We start from the raw sequence: 17,299 nt of genomic DNA on the forward strand, positions 1-17,299 counted from the left end.
ATGCTCTGTGGGCGTCACGTTGCGTTTGCAGAGCCCCTGATGTGCCTAAACAGTAGAAACCCCCCACAAGTGACCCCATTTTGGAAACTAGACCCCGAAAGGAACTTATCTAGATGTGTGGTGAGCACTTTGAACCCCCAAGTGCTTCATAGAAGTTTATAATGCAGAGCCGTGAAAATAATAAATACGTTTTCTTTCCTCAAAAATAATTATTTAGCCCAGAATTTTTTAATTTTCCCAAGGGTAACAGGAGAAATTTGACCCCAATATTTGTTGTCCAGTTTCTCCTGAGTACGGTGATACCCCATATGTGGGGGTAAACTACTGTTTGGGCACATGCCGGGGCTTGGAATTGAAGTAGTGACGTTTTGAAATTCAGACTTTGATGGAATGCTCTGCGGGCGTCACGTTGCGTTTGCAGAGCCCCTGATGTGCCTAAACAGTAGAAACCCCCCACAAGTGACCCCATTTTGGAAACTAGACCCCGAAAGGAACTTATCTAGATGTGTGGTGAGCACTTTGAACCCCCAAGTGCTTCATAGAAGTTTATAATGCAGAGCCGTGAAAATAATAAATACGTTTTCTTTCCTCAAAAATAATTATTTAGCCCAGAATTTTTTATTTTCCCAAGGGTTACAGGAGAAATTGGACCCCAAAAGTTGTTGTCCAGTTTCTCCTGAGTACGCTGATACCCCATGAGTGGGGGTAAACCACTGTTTGGGCACACGTCGGGGCTCAGAAGGGAAGTAGTGACTTTTGAAATGCAGACTTTGATGGAATGGTCTGCGGGTGTCACGTTGCGTTTGCAGAGCCCCTGGTGTGCCTAAACAGTAGAAACCCCCACAAGTGACCCCATTTTAGAAATTAGACCCCCCAAGGAACTTATCTAGATATGTGGTGAGCACTTTGAACCCCCAAGTGCTTCACAGATGTTTACAACGCAGAGCCGTGAAAATAAAAAATCATTTTTCTTTCCTCAAAAATTATGTTTTAGCAAGCATTTTTTTTGATTCACAAGGGTAACAGGAGAAATTGGACCCCAGTAATTGTTGTGCAGTTTGTCCTGAGTATGCTGGTACTCCATATGTGGGGGTAAACCACTGTTTGGGCACACGTCAGGGCTCGGAAGTGAGGGAGCACCATTTGACTTTTTGAATACGAGATTGGCTGGAATCAATGGTGGCGCCATGTTGCGTTTGGAGACCCCTGATGTGCCTAAACAGTGGTAACCCCTCAATTCTACCTCCAACACTAACCCCAACACACCCCTAACCCTAATCCCAACTGTAGCCATAACCCTAAACACAACCCTAACCGCAACACACCCCTAACCACAACCCTAACCCCAACACACCCCTAACCATAACCACAACCCTAATTCCAACCCTAACCCTAAGGCTATGTGCCCACGTTGCGGATTCGTGTGAGATATTTTCGCACCATTTTTGAAAAATCCGCGGGTAAAAGGCACTGCGTTTTACCTGCGGATTTTCCGCGGATTTCCAGTGTTTTTTGTGCGGATTTCACCTGCGGATTCCTATTGAGGAACAGGTGTAAAACGCTGCGGAATCCGCACAAAGAATTGACATGCTGTGGAAAATACAATGCAGCGTTTCCGCGTGGTATTTTCTGCACCATGGGCATAGCGGATTTGGTTTTTCATATGTTTACATGGTACTGTAAACCTGATTGAACACTGCTGTGGATCCGCAGCCAAATCCGCACCGTGTGCACATAGCCTAATTCTAAAGGTATGTGCACACGCTGCGGAAAACGCTGCGGATCCGCAGCAGTTTCCCATGAGTTTACAGTTCAATGTAAACCTACGGGAAACAAAAATCGCTGTGCCCATGCTGCGGAAAAACTGCACGGAAACGCAGCGGTTTACATTCCGCAGCATGTCACTTCTTTGTGCGGATTCCGCAGCGGTTTTACAACTGCTCAAATAGAAAATCGCAGTTGTAAAACCGCAGTGAAATGCGCAGAAAAACCGCGGTAAATCCGCCATAAATCCGCAGCGGTTTAGCACTGCGGATTTATCAAATCCGCAGCGGAAAAATCCGCAGAGGACCAGAATACGTGTGCACATACCGAAACCCTAACCCTAGCCCTAACCCTAACCCTAACCCTAGCCCTAACCCTACCCCTACCCCTAACCTTAACCCTAACCCTACCCCTAACCCTACCCCTAACCCTAACCCTATTCTAACATTAGTGGAAAAAAAAAATTTCTTTATTTTTTTATTGTCCCTACCTATGGGGGTGACAAAGGGGGGGTAGTCATTTATTATTTTTTTTATTTTGATCACTGAGATAGATTATATCTCAGTGATCAAAATGCACTTTGGAACGAATCTGCCGGCCGGCAGATTCGGCGGGCGCACTGCGCATGCGCCCGCCATTTTGGAAGATGGCGGCGCCCAGGGAGAAGACGGACGGGACCCCGGCTGGATTGGTAAGTATGATGGGGGGGGGGGGGACCACGGGGGGGGATCGGAGCACGGCGGGGGGAATCGGAGCGCGGGAGGGGTGGAACGGAGCACGGGGGGTGTGGAACGGAGCACGGGGGGGCTGGAATGGAGCACGGGGGGGGGTGGAACGGAGCACCGGGGGGGTGGATCGGAGTGCAGGGGGGGTGATTGGAGCACGGGGGGAGCGGACAAGAGCACGGGGGGGAGCGGAGCACTGGACGGAGGGGAGCCGGAGCAGTGTACCGGCCAGATCGGAGGGCTGGGGGGGCGATCGGTGGGGTGGGGTGGGGGCACACTAGTATTTCCAGCCATGGCCGATGATATTTCAGCATCGGCCATGGCTGGATTGTAATATTTCACCCGTTATAATAGGTGAAATATTACAAATCGCTCTGATTGGCAGTTTCACTTTCAACAGCCAATCAGAGCGATCGTAGCCACGAGGGGGTGAAGCCACCCCCCCTGGGCTAAACTACCACTCCCCCTGTCCCTGCAGATCGGGTGAAATGGGAGTTAACCCTTTCACCCGATCTGCAGGGACGCGATCTTTCCATGACGCCGCATAGGCGTCATGGGTCGGAATGGCACCGACTTTCATGACGCCTACGTGGCGTCATGGGTCGGGAAGGGGTTAATGAGGATAATAGAGTAGTCACTTCGCGAAAAGCCCAAATCATCTACTATATAATTGTCTGAGGGTCACTTCCGTCTTTCTGTCTGTCACGGATATTCATTGGTCGCGGCCTCTGTCTGTCAAGGAAATCCAAGTCGCTGATTGGTCGCGGAAAAAAAGCCACGGCCAATCAGCGACGGGCACAGTCCGGAAGAAAATGGCCGCTCCTTCCTCCCCAGTCACTGCCCGGCGCTCGCATACTCCCCTCCAGCCACTGCTAACACAGGGTTAATGCCAGCGGTAACAAACCGCGTTATGCCGCGAGTAACGCACTCTGTTACCGCCGCTATTAACCCTGTGTGTCCCCAACTTTTTACTATTGATGCTGCCTATGCGGCATCAATAGTAAAAAATCTAATGTTAAAAATAATAAAAAAACAAAAAACCTGCTATACTCCCCCTCCGTTGTCCGCAGAGCCAGCCGCCATCTTCAGTTCCCGGTGATGCATTGTGAAATTACCCAGAAGACTTAGCGGCCTCGCGAGACCGCTAAGTCATCTGGGTAATTTCACAATGCATCCTGGGACCGGAAGATGGCGGCAGCCACGCGCTACAAGGGGCCCTCGGATCCGAAGGGGAGTATGTTTATTTTTTAACCTGTGACATGCGTGGCTGGGCAATATACTGCGTAGCTGGGCAATATACTACGTGGCTGGGCAATATACTACGTGACTGGACAATATACTACGTGACTGGGCAATATACTACGTGACTGGGCAATATACTACGTGACTGGGCAATATACTACGTGACTGGGCAATATACTACGTGACTGGGCAACATACTACGTGGCTGGGCAATATACTACGTGGCTGGGCAATATACTACGTCGCTGGGCAACATACTACGTGGCTGGGCAATATACTACGTAGCTGGGCAATATACTACGTGGCTGGGCAATATACTACGTAGCTGGGCAATATACTACGTAGCTGGGCAATATACTACGTGGCTGGGCAATAAACTACGTGACTGGGCAATATACTACGTGACTGGGCAACATACTACGTGACTGGGCAACATACTACGTGGCTGGGCAACATACTACGTGGCTGGGCAATATACTACGTCACTGGGCAACATACTACGTGGCTGGGCAATATACTACGTAGCTGGGCAATATACTACGTGGCTGGGCAATATACTACGTGGCTGGGCAATATACTACGTGGCTGGGCAATATACTACGTGACTGGGCAATATACTACGTGACTGGGCAATATACTACGTGACTGGGCAATATACTACGTGGCTGGGCAATATACTACGTGGCTGGACAATATACTACGTGACTGGGCAATATACTGCGTGGGCAATATACTATGTGACTGGGCAATATACTATGTGGCTGGGCAATATACTACGTGACTGGGCAATGTACTACGTGGCTGGGCAATATACTACGTGACTGGGCAATATACTACGTGACTGACTGGGCAATATACTACGTGACTGACTGGGCAATATACTACGTGACTGACTGGGCAATATACTACGTGACTGACTGGGCAATATACTACGTGACTGGGCAATATACTACGTGACTGACTGGGCAATATACTACGTGACTGGGCAATATACTACGTGACTGGGCAATATACTACGTGACTGGGCAATATACTACGTGACTGACTGGGCAATATACTACGTGACTGGGCAATATACTACGTGACTGACTGGGCAATATACTACGTGACTGGGAAATATACTACGTCACTGGGCAATATACTACGTGGCTGGGCAATATACTACGTGACTGGGCAATATACTACGTAGCTCGGCAATATACTACGTGACTGGGCAATATACTACGTGACTGGGCAATATACTACGTAGCTCGGCAATATACTACGTGGCTGTGCAATATACTACGTGACTGGGCAATATACTACGTAGCTCGGCAATATACTACGTGGCTGTGCAATATACTACGTGACTGGGCAATATACTACGTAGCTCGGCAATATACTACGTGGCTGTGCAATATACTACGTGACTGGGCAATATACTACGTAGCTCGGCAATATACTACGTGGCTGTGCAATATACTACGTGACTGGGCAATATACTACGTGACTGGGCAATATACTACGTGGCTGGGCAATATACTACGTGGACATGCATATTCTAGAATACCCGATGCGTTAGAATCGGGCCACCATCTAGTATGTACAATAAGTCTGAAATTTGGGGTACGACACCGCAGACATTCCGGAGTAGGAGACCGCCCCAGTCGGGATAACTGGAGAGGGGTAAGAGATCACTGATGAATAATATGGAGTTGAATCATTTTGTTATTGGCGGAGGGGGAAATAAAAGTAGGAGACTCCCATCCCTCATCTTGAACACTAGGAATCAATAGTCTCCATTTATCTCTCACCATCAGTGGATTTAGATTCTAGTCTGTTGACAGTAAATATGTATATGAATTGGATATAAGACCTTGCGGACCTTGAGACTTAAGGCCCCGTCACACATAGCGAGATCGCTAGCGAGATCGCTGCTGAGTCACAAGTTTTGTGACGCAACAGCGATCTCAGTAGCGATCTCGCTATGTGTAACACGTACCAGCGATCAGGCCCCTGCTGTGAGATCGCTGGTCGTGTCGGAATGGCCTGGACCATTTTTTGATCGTTGAGGTCCCGCTGACATCGCTGAATCGGCGTGTGTGACGCCGATTCAGCGATGTCTTCGCTGGTAACCAGGGTAAACATCGGGTAACTAAGCGCAGGGCCGCGCTTAGTAACCCGATGTTTACCCTGGTTACCATCGTTAAAGTAAAAAACAAACAAACGCTACATACTTACCTACCGCTGTCTGTCCCCGGCGCTCTGCTTCTCTGGTCTGGCTGTGAGCGCCGGGCAGCTGGAAAGCAGAGCGGTGACGTCACCGCTCTGCTTTCCGGCCGCTGTGCTCACAGCCAGACCAGAGAAGCAGAGCGCCGGGGACAGACAGCGGTAGGTAAGTATGTAGCGTTTGTTTTTTTTTACTTTAACGATGGTAACCAGGGTAAACATCGGGTTACTAAGCGCGGCCCTGCGCTTAGTTACCCGATGTTTACCCTGGTTACCGGGGACCTCGGGATCGTTGGTCGCTGGAGAGCTGTCTGTGTGACAGCTCTCCAGCGATCAAACAGCGACGCTGCAGCGATCCGGATCGTTGTCGGTATCGCTGCAGCGTCGCTATGTGTGACGGGGCCTTTAGGCTATGTGCACACGTTCAGGAATTCATGCAGAAAATTCCTGAGAATTCCGGACATTTTCTGCATGAAATCCGCAAGAAAACCGCATGCGTTTTTGCCGCGATTTTGACACGTTTTTTTCCGGACACTTCCCAATGCATTTTGGAGTGGGAAATCCGCAAAAAAACCGCAAAAAGATAGAGCATGTCCGGATTTTCTGCGGTATGCGTTTTTTATGCGGAAAAAAACGCATCATGTGCACAAAACATGCGGAATTCATTCTAAATGATGGGATGCTTATTGTATGCGTTTTTTTTGCGGTTTTATAGCGTTTTTATCGGGAAAAACCGCGAAAAAACCGCAACGTGTGAACACAGCTTTAAGAATACCTATTAGGGGAAATGTTGATATTGATCGGTTCCTGCAGATTTGGCCAATTGGAGTCGTCCTGAGCTGAAGATACCTAAAGAATTGGGACCTCAGAAACAGGAATTTAAGTTGTATTTGCTCAAATGACATTATATTCTCTTCGTAAATATCCTTGAACAAGCAGACATTATCAGCGTTCCAGAAATGGGCTGGTGGATGTTCCGTTAATGTCAAGAAATATGAATTTCCCCATATCGCCATTTCAGCTATGACCAGGGCCGTATTTGGTATTCATGCTGCCCTAGGTACTCTAAGCCGAGACCCCCCCCTATTGATACGTCCCTTTAGATAGAAAACACCAGACTAATGTGGACCAAAGTCGCTGGCATCACCGGGTACGGAGGACAGTCTAAAGCGCCTGCAGACAAGTGTATGACAAATCACCGGAGTTTCATCCAGAAAACTCAGACGATTTTTTTTTTTTTTTTACTAATTTTCATCTGATTTTGTCCGTATTTTATGTCCGTGTTCAAAAAATGTTCATCTGAACAGGCCTATTGCATAACATTGGTCAGTCTGCTGTTTGTGATCTGACCATCCACTGTGAGTATTAAAATCCAAGAGTCCTGTGGAGTTCTGATCAATCATGCTATTTTTTACCGATCCCCGTAAATAATCTGATCGCTGTCACCCGTCCTCGGGTGCGCCGTGACAAATACGGCCCTGGCTATGCCGGGAGTAAAGCCAACTCCATTCTTGGTCTCTCTCCACACTGAACGTGCAAGTTTCAGTACAGCGAACAGTTTACGAGCAGTAGATTTATACAATTCCAAAACACCTATTAAAAAGTCAGCACCAGCCGCCCGTGCCCAATGATGCTCTGAGTTTGGTAACAGAGTCAGGCATCCAGCTACGGAGTGCCTGAAGTTGACCCGCCAAAAAATACACACAAAAAAAAAATCCGTCCCCATATTTTATGGTCTCTGGAGAGTGGTTAATTTAAGTTTGGGGCTGGTACCACCCCATATAAAAGTGGACATTAAGGAATTAGGACATGTAAAGAAAGAATAACCCCCTTTTATAGGTTTGCATGACTAATATGCCATATAACCGGTCTACAGAAGTCATAGATGAGTTTTATGAAGCATCCAGGACAGGTGATACATTGTATCTACCGGACTAGTTGTATTACTATTATATAATGAGGTCGGGGGTCTCACTGCACAACACGTAGGGTGCTATTCTGAGACGGAGCGGTACAGACATGCCCCTAGGTCGCTCACACCTTTGTAATACTTCCCTCTCCTTAGGAACACAGAGATTACAGCCGGAGGAATGACCCGGGTCACTTGGCCTCCTTTCTATAGTTACATTGTGGCTCCGCTGATGTAATAGTGAGCTCCAGTGATTCATACCATGTAGATAAAGGGATTTACAATGCTGTATGAAAGTCCCTGTCAGTTCAGCTGTTCAACGGATCAGATTTATAGAAATCCATAGAGAACCAGTTCATCAACTTCTGCTGGAAATCCCGACGCCTCCATAACACATAGTAATAGCACAGCCTGGATGGTGAGACACAGGGATAATACCTCGTCTCCGCATGGGCCACACTTCAGATACATCATAGCATTGACAGGGAGGATATTTCCTTATAAAATTGGTTTAGAAACAACAATTCCAAATACCCCATTAATGAACTTTGAGTTATCAGAGAGTGGTCCTCTGTTAAGAGATCCTCAACTTTTGAGTAGAGAGCGGATACAAAGTCTCTCACTTTTCAGTACCTGCCTCATCCAGCATTCATTGAGCATTGTGCAATACTACATTTCTCCTGCGGAGGCACTGCAGAGAAATTAAACACTTACTGCCAGATGATTGCTGGAGGTCATTGTGATCAGCTGATTATTAAGGGACCCTTCTAAGGTCACGTTAAGTATCAGTATTTGTAATCCTAAATCAGGAGGGGAACAATGAGAGGAAAAAGAGTCACCACTTCTGCATTTATCACCCACTCCTGGTTGTGCCTTACAAATACTGATGTAAAATAGTGGCCAAATACTGAACGTGTGAAAGTGACCAAACAATTAGGCTATGTGCACACGTAGAATGGTCCTCTGCGGATTTTTCCGCAGCGGATTTGATAAATCCACAGTGCAAAAACGCTGCGGATTTACTGCGGTTTTTGTGCGGATTCTACTGCGGTTTTACACCTGCAGTTTTCTATTGTAGCAGGTGTAAAACCGCTGCGGATTCCGCACAAAGAATTGACATGCTACATAATATAAACCGCTGCGTTTCCGCGCTTTTTTTTCTGCAGCATGTGCACAGCGGATTTAGTTTCCCATAGGTTTACACTGTACTGTAAACTCATGGGAAACTGCTGCGGATTCGCAGCAAAATTCGCAGCGTGTGCACATAGCCTTAGGTTTTGTCCAAAGTAGAAGATCTCTTAAGAGATGCTGTAGATTGTTAGCAGCCAGTTTGATATCTTTGGGGTGTATTCACATATGAAATTCTATATCAGTCTTTGTGCTTCACATTTCACAGCAATTACAAACAATGTGGCCCAAAAAAGGGTCAATAAAACAAGTTGCCACAACTTCCAGAGACTCTAATATAAAATACAAAAAATAGGCATCAAAGCAAACCTGATGTCACTGATCACCGGGCTCAAGGGATTTGTCTAGCCCCGTTCTTAGAATACATGTCACCTTAACCCTGCTGTTCTGTTGGTCAAAAATGACCAACTTTGAACTTCAATATTCTTTAAAATATTCAAGATGCGGCTCTGAAACCCGTGGCCGACCGACCCATCCTCATTTAAGTCAATCAACCACAAGTTTCAGAACCGCATCTTGAACACCCCAAAAAATACCAAAGTTCAAAATAGGTCTCCCCAGACCGAACAGAACAGCAGGGTTAAGAGTACAAAACCTCCTAATCCACCCCCAATAAGGGCTCATACTCCCTTGCGAGCAAAACGGACGAGTCGAATCCGATACATAAAAAAAAAAAAATAGGATTGCACTCGGACCAATGTTATTCAATAGGCGACATCTCATTTGCTATTTTTTTTCTCAGCCGAAATCGGACTGAGAAAAAAATCTCAGCATGCTGCGAGTCTCGGACGAGACTCACTAATACAAGTCAATGGGTGCGAGAGAAAAAACGCACGCAATACGGACCATCCGTTTTCCATCCGTTTTTTACAGATACCTTACCATTCTGTGGCATAGAACAATGTAAATGGCCCTGTAAATGATTGCATAAAAATAGTTGCTGAGAAAAAAACCGCATTGAATACGGATGTAAAATGGATGGTGCGATTAAAAATCGCATGACAATCACATAGTTTGCATCCAATTTTTTCGGTCCAGATTACGGACCGTTTTTTTTCCTCGTAAATAGGTATGAGCCCTAAGACTGCAAATTGCGATGTTGTGTTACACACTATATGACCCCAAGAACTAACCTCGGGCCCCATCACTTCTGCCAGACTGCTATATGGATGGATTGTAATCACTGCCTTCTAGGAATGAATATTTAGACCACCACAGCGCGGGTCTCCATACCAGTGAATGGGGCTTACTATCTAAGGTTATGATCACACTTAGTAGATACAGGTGGAAAATCCACAGCGTTTCACAGTAGCAGCACTGTGGGTGAGATTTTCCTAAAAGTGGGCAGCACGGTGGCTCAGTGGTTAGCACTCCAGCCTTGCTGGGCTGGGGTCCCGTGTTCAAATCTATAAGGACAACATCTGCGAGTAGTTTGTGTGCTCTTCACATGTTTGTGTGGGTTTCCACCAATCTCCAAAGACAAACTGATAGGGAACTTATGTGACAAGGTCTGTAAAACTATGTAAAATTAATGGCGCTAAATGGGTAATTCACATCCGAGAAAATGGCTCCAATTATGCTAATCACACCCTGATCAGAGTTAGATCACAGAGGAATCCAATTTTCTTGGGATTGGAGAGAAAAAAGAAAAAAAAAAGTTCCTCCACCTTCTTGTTAATATATCAGTATGTGAAAACAGACCGCACTCAGATGTCATCAGAGTGCGGTCTGATTTTTTTCCACGGACCCAGAGCGTTAAATGGGCGGAGTCAAATCGTGCATGCTGTGATTCGTTCCAATGGAAAAATAAAATTGGACACGTGCACAGCCTCATAGAATAATATGGGGACAAGTACCATCCATCAAAACGACAGATAACACTTGCCGAAATTACGCAGCTGTCAGCATGAGCCTACAAGTGAGTAAAATGAAAAAAAATAATGATAAGTCATCCACAGGATGTGCAAAAATACTGCAAAATCCAAAAGAAAATTGACCTGTGATGTGGATTTTCATCCATTGTGATTCATCTACCTGTAACAATTGTAGACACTGCCGCAGTTATTGAAACGAATGTGCTGTAAAATCCCCAGCAGATAATGTGTCGCTTTCTAGACAAATAAAGTCAGGGGCGAAAAAGGTCCTAGATTACAATCCGCAAACCAAAGACACATAAAATACTGAAGGCATAAAATCCCCAGAATTACAGTAGTGTGTCCGGCACCTGTTTGTAGATCCCCCCCCGTAACAATGTAGATGACCCACCAGACTCCCAACCAGACAGAGGACGTATTAAGATTCAATCAGACATTGATTTATGTGAAATCTGCGATGATCGGAGCCGCAGTCATTCCAACATCTCTGGACTTCTTGCAATATGGACCTCTATGATGACCGAACACTGCGGGTTCAATGGCAAATTACCCAGTTCTGATCAGCTAATACAACTAAGGAGACCAGCAAAGGTTCTGCAGTGACAGTGGCACTACAACTCCCAGCATCACATTCAACCCGAGTGCTCTGCAGAGCTACAACTTCCACCTTCTGTTTCAAACTTTGTTATCAATCCTATAAAAATCACAAGAATGATTCCCCATAAACCGCAAAGACCAGATAGTGACCATGTAATGTAGTGAGAACAATGTGAGAATTCAGCAAATGGGTCCCACCAGACATAGGGTGACATGAAAAGGTCCTACCGGTGCTGGGCACGGAGCTGACGGTCGGGGGTCCTCCTACTTCCCTGCGCCCCATATAAGATCCGGTGGATTAGAGCTTCTTACCAGTTTCATTGTGCTGTTGTTCTGCTCCCATCGCCAAAGCATCACACTCCTCTCCCTGTCCTCAAAAGCACCTGCCGCCGAGAGGCTGGGGGTCTGGACATAGCTGCACCGGGTACCGGTCATTGTGCAAGACCGCCACTCTCATCTTCTGGCAAAGGGTCGGAGAGCAGCCATTAGCGATCAGATCCTGGAGCCCAAAAAACTTGCTTTATAACTCCACAAATACAAATACTGCAGCTCCTGAAGGAAGCTCGGAGGTAACAGCAGCTGGGACAGGGGGGAGTACTGCACCCTCCCCTCCCCCGGCCATTCCTGGCTCAATGGGCCGCTCATCATTACAATTAACTCCTACAGGGATAAGTGCATATTGGCTGCTCCTACAAGACCATCCGTTGTTTAGGAAGAAGTCGATGAAACCTTGTAATAAGAAGCCAATACGGAGCGCAGGGATCTATAATGGGAGACTAATAAGACATAGAAGCCTTGATCCTATAACCATAGAGGGCGACCGGCCTCATCCCAGATATTAACATGACACTTATTTCTCCGGGGGAGGGTGGGGAGACATAGGATGGTGGGGTTCTGCCAAGCCCACAGACATCAGATCCATCTATGGCCAGTGACAATTAATGTACGGTCATCTTCACCTTTTTTACTCCATGTAATGATGTAATACACATCATTAATAGGAGCACAACTCCTACTGAATTTGTTGCGTCTCACTCCAGCGCACCCTTCATCAAGGCTTGTGCCCAAAACGCCATTCTTGATGAATCAGGGTGTATAAGTTTTCTTAGGACTCTGTAGGATGGAGTACCACTGCCTACTACGCTTTTTCACACCTTTTCCTTATGTGAGATGGAGAACACCTCTGCAATGCAAATGGTAAATGGGCGGCATTTCCACACTGTTTGGCTATTGTATGTCCCGTGTACACTTTTGAGGCATGTTCATACGGAATATTTTATATTTTGGAGGTCTCAGGCGGTAGATATTGTCATCATGTTTCCCTTTGCGATTGTGCCTTCCTAATAGAGATGAAACATGGCATGGATAGCATAATCCATTAGATGTTATTAAGTTGAAGGTGTTCTACCAGCCTTACGGTGATGTGAGTGAATGCGCGTTTCTTTGCTAAAAAGACAAAATTACATCTCCCATAAATATTGGATGGGTGCAAACTCCAATATTAATCACTGACCACTGGCTCTAAAAGGTCTGGGAGCCATGCTTTGATCAGAGGAAGCCCATGTACTTCTCTGCCTCTGAATAAACAAATCCCAGCATTGGTGTCTGTATCCCAGAGGAAATTTCCTGTTTACGTAGTCAGTGCAGGAGGCCCCTACTTCAATGGAGGTTGAGTTGTCAGCTCTTGCTCACTTCTCCAGCTATAATTAGTTTCTCACTTCCCCAGTTCCAAGTAATCTCATATGTTCAATGCGAGGGTAATAAGTCTCCTCTCTGGAGAGGTCTGTACGGATTTTAATTTTTCTATAAGACAAGCACATTTGCAGCATATGTTTTGTTCTTTCTTGTAAACACTTGTTTACTGCAGTTTTTAACAAGATTTTTGCCACAGAAAAGCAATAAACACACATCCTATTGCGACACCCCATAGTAGGGGATACTCACAGTGAGGGTTTTCCTTATGTGGATTTTACTCCAAAACCGGACATAAAAACTGCTTCAGATACTTTTTAATGTAGATTTTGGAGCAGATCTCTGTGTAAGCAAAATTAAAAACCATCGAAAACTATTTGTTTCTACAAAATCGCACAAAAAATCGTTTTTTAGGAGGCGCGTTTAGGAAAACCGCTGAGTGAACTTACTATTAGCATTCTCTTTTTCCAATCTGATATATATATATTTTTGTCTCATCTTATCAAGCAAAGTTCACATAAGTATTTATTTACTTTACTAACTTATATAGCGCCAATAATTCCACAGCACTTTACAGACATTATCATCACTGTCCCCATTGGGGCTCACAATCTAGATTCCCTATCAGTATGTCTTTGGAGTGTGGAAGGAAACTGGAGAACCCGGAGGAAACCCACGCAAACACGGGGAGAACATAAACTCCTTGCAGATAATGTCCTTGGTGGGATTTGACCCCAGGACCGCAATGCTAACCACTGAAAAGTAGCCCTGACATAATGAATCTGACCACACAATGAACATGGATTCCCAGTTATGCTCTGTAGGTGGTAGCTTGTCACTTCTCAGCCATGCCATGAAGGGTTAATAGGTGGTCGGGGAGGACTGATAGGTCTGTGATGACACACTGCAGAATAACATTAGGAAGTTCTGGCACCCAGGCCTGTGGGTAAAGAGGAGCAGCTATTTGAAGTCAGGCAAGTTAGTGCTGGTGCAGTTCAGGGGTCACTCTGCAGATCATGGAGGGGGTGCAGTCAGTGGGAGGCTGGAAAGTAAGATGTATGGGATGAGGAGGGCTGGGGAGACAGACACAATACCCTGCTGACAAGCTCATGAATGAAAGAATACACTTCCCCAGATGCCTGGCACTCAGGATGGGAACTCACTGTTACTTCTCCTCCATTTATTCTACTTTCATTTACTCCTTAAATGAACAGGAACTGGGAAAGTAAAGCAGTGCTGCGGGGCCGGGAAACGGACCCCGAGAGAACGGGGACAGAGGATGATCAGATGTGATACCACCAGCTTCTGCAGCACCAGACCTTCAGCCAACAACCCCATTAATGATAATCTATAGCGCCCACCACAACCTACAGCACCCCCAAATAGTGTCTGACAAAAATGTCTGTGCCTTACTGTTCAGCAATATTAAAGAGGACCTGTCACCAGGTCATCAATGCCCAGTTTTTACTCTGCTTTTATTCCCACTACTCTCCCGGGTATTCTGCCTTCTTCTTTTTGTAAATCCGCCATACGGTTCCATAGATATGGGCCTTTTTAGGTAGCGCTAATTTTTATGGTCTGAGACAAAGATGAGTGGCTCACAGGATAATAAATGTAGACCAGTCTTAAGACACGCCCCTGAGGATCCTGGGAGCCACGCCCCCTTTTAAAAGGCCATAAAAATCACTAATAAATATGCTAAGAATGCTCATAACTCTGGAATTGCATGGCGGATTTAATAAAAGAAGAAAGCAGAATACTCAGGGGAGTAGTGGGAATAATAAAAAAGAGCAAAAACTGCCATCTTTTGACCTAGGAACTTGATGTTTTAAGTCTGACCCAAATGCCACAACTTCACTAGTTCGGGCCAGAAGCCCTGCGGCTGGTTCAGACACCAGATACTCAGCATGTGAATGTAAGACACGCGAAACCGGATTGAAAGCCCCAACATCGCCACTTCTCCTCCGTCAGACGTTCTCGTAGTAGTATATTTGGGTATGGGGGGGGGGGAATCTTTAAGTCTATGGTAAGAAAAGTTAAGTAAGGTTTATTTACTGTAAAATAAAAAGTTTTGCAACTTCCTAATATGATTTATGTTTCCATTTCTCACCATTTAAGATCTCTGTGAATGGAAACATTCATCTTTACATCTCGGGAATTGAGATCCGTCCTGATCCCATCCAACAGGTGCACATCTTGCACATAGATTTGGTATCAATTGCAGATAATAAGGGCAAATTTTCTCCCAAATTCCTCCCACTCATTGACAGCAAGTAGAGTACAAAAATGAGTCGGCTAAATAAAAAAATAAATAAACAGAAACAAAGTACCGTAAATGTTTAAGTTGAAAAACTTTTAATTCTATATTCATTAGGGTCTTATCTGAAACAATTCCCCCTCCGCCCCAGACAGTGCTGTGGAGGAAATGGGCCGCCCCTGACCTCAATGATGGCCCAAATCTGCATCTCATTTGGCCGCTGAGTATTGTCATTTAAATGCTAACATCCCTTTCTGACACCTCCGACAAAGAACAGGCTGAGGTCATCACTTCCTCACCCCCTACCAGACTTTCAAGACATTCTTAAGCCTTTTCTTGTCCTGTTGCCCTTGGAGAATTATTTAGGGTAGGTTGTTCCCTGACTGAGTGGGTGCAGTGGGTATATAACCCTTTCTGTAGTCAATGTATTGATAAAAACACTCAATATACTCTGCTCACAAAATAAAACCATCGCTATATAGAAAAACTCACAACAAGCAGGGCTGTCACCAGGGTAGTTTTAGGTCTCCAATATAAAGCGCAGGGTCACATCCAAATTTATGACATTACGGATCTGATCCTTCTGTAATTTCTACTTTCACAAGCAACCACTGTGGTGTCAGCTGAAGTAAAACTGAAAAAAAAAAAACACACCGTATACAAACTGCCTGTACACGAAGTGTAGAAAAGTAAGTGCCCCCTCCAGGAGCTTTTCTCACCTCCCAATCCCCATAGACATTAATATGGAGTCGCCCCTCTGCGGATATAACAGCTCCCGCTCTTGTGGGAAGGATTTCCATAGGATTTTGGAGGGGTCTGTGGGACTTTTTGCCCCTTCATCCAGAGGAGCGTTTCGGGGGTTAGACCCTGATGTTGGGGAGAGGCCGGGATCATAATCTCCAGTCTAGTTGTTGGATGGTTGAGGTCCGGGCTCTGTGCGTCCGCTCCTGTTTTTCCACCAAACCCCCCCCCCCCCCCCCCCCCCCCCCATGTCTGTATGGACCTTATGCACTGGGCACAGTAATGGGGAACAGAAAAGCGTCTTCCCCAAACTCTTCCCACAAAGCTGAAATAAGCTATAAATGTCCTCAATGTCTTGTGCTGAAGAATAAGATTTACATTCACTGGAACTAAGAGGCCGAGCTCTGATAACAGCCCGTAGCATTATCCTCCTCCACCATCCAAACAGCGGGCACAATGCAGTCAGGGGGTAACGTTCTCCTGGAATCACCAAACCCAGCCTCCTCCATCAGACGCAGATAGAGAAGTGCGATCCATCACTGCTCAGAACACGTCTCCTCCAGAGTCCAGCGGTGGCGGCTTTACACCACTCCATCCGAAGCTCTGCATTGTGCTTGGTGATGTGAGGCTGCATGAAGCTGCTCTCCAGTGTTTGTGCTGATGTTAATACCAGAGGAGGTCTGGACTGTAGAGTTATGGGGTCAGCAGAGTGGTGGTGACTTTTTTGCCCTCTGCTCTGTAGCGTTATGGGGTCTCCACTTCTTGGCTGAGATCTTGTGGTTCCTTCAACTTCGCAATAACATGAATATACAGGTATCAGTATAACATCTACCGATATGTCCAATGGTAGATAAAAGATTCCCCTAATCTGGGTGAGTGCAAGGCACTATTTATCTTGATCTTCTGGCTCTACAAGCAGAATGCAAGAAGTAACAGTGAAGACTGACACACGGACAGTGCGGTAGGTGCGGGAAGCACGGGGAAGGTTACTCAGTTGGAAAGTCTAGATTTCTATGTCGCTCAACCTCCATGGAAGTAGATGATATCCCGAATCTGATGGTTTCCATTAGGCCACGTTCACACTAGCAGTATGTGGTCAGTA

General features: G+C 45.9%; 1 protein-coding gene across 7 annotated transcripts in view; it reads right to left on the reverse strand.

Annotated features, from left to right (window-relative positions):
* Window positions 1-17,299, reverse strand: part of NAV2 (neuron navigator 2) — a 417,518-nt gene that overhangs the window by 166,657 nt on the left and 233,562 nt on the right. The window contains exon 1 of one of the 7 annotated variants that reach the window (XM_069740399.1): window positions 11,820-11,962. The exons of the other annotated variants lie outside the window; for them this stretch is intronic. Coding sequence (XP_069596500.1) covers window positions 11,820-11,942 — 123 coding nt within the window. The 5' untranslated portion in view covers window positions 11,943-11,962. Of the gene's footprint in view, window positions 1-11,819; window positions 11,963-17,299 lie in introns of those variants that run through there. 7 annotated transcript variants of the gene reach the window in all.

The sequence above is a fragment of the Ranitomeya imitator genome, chromosome 9 (assembly GCF_032444005.1).
Source record: "Ranitomeya imitator isolate aRanImi1 chromosome 9, aRanImi1.pri, whole genome shotgun sequence".
In the NCBI taxonomy this organism is placed as follows: domain Eukaryota; kingdom Metazoa; phylum Chordata; class Amphibia; order Anura; family Dendrobatidae; genus Ranitomeya; species Ranitomeya imitator.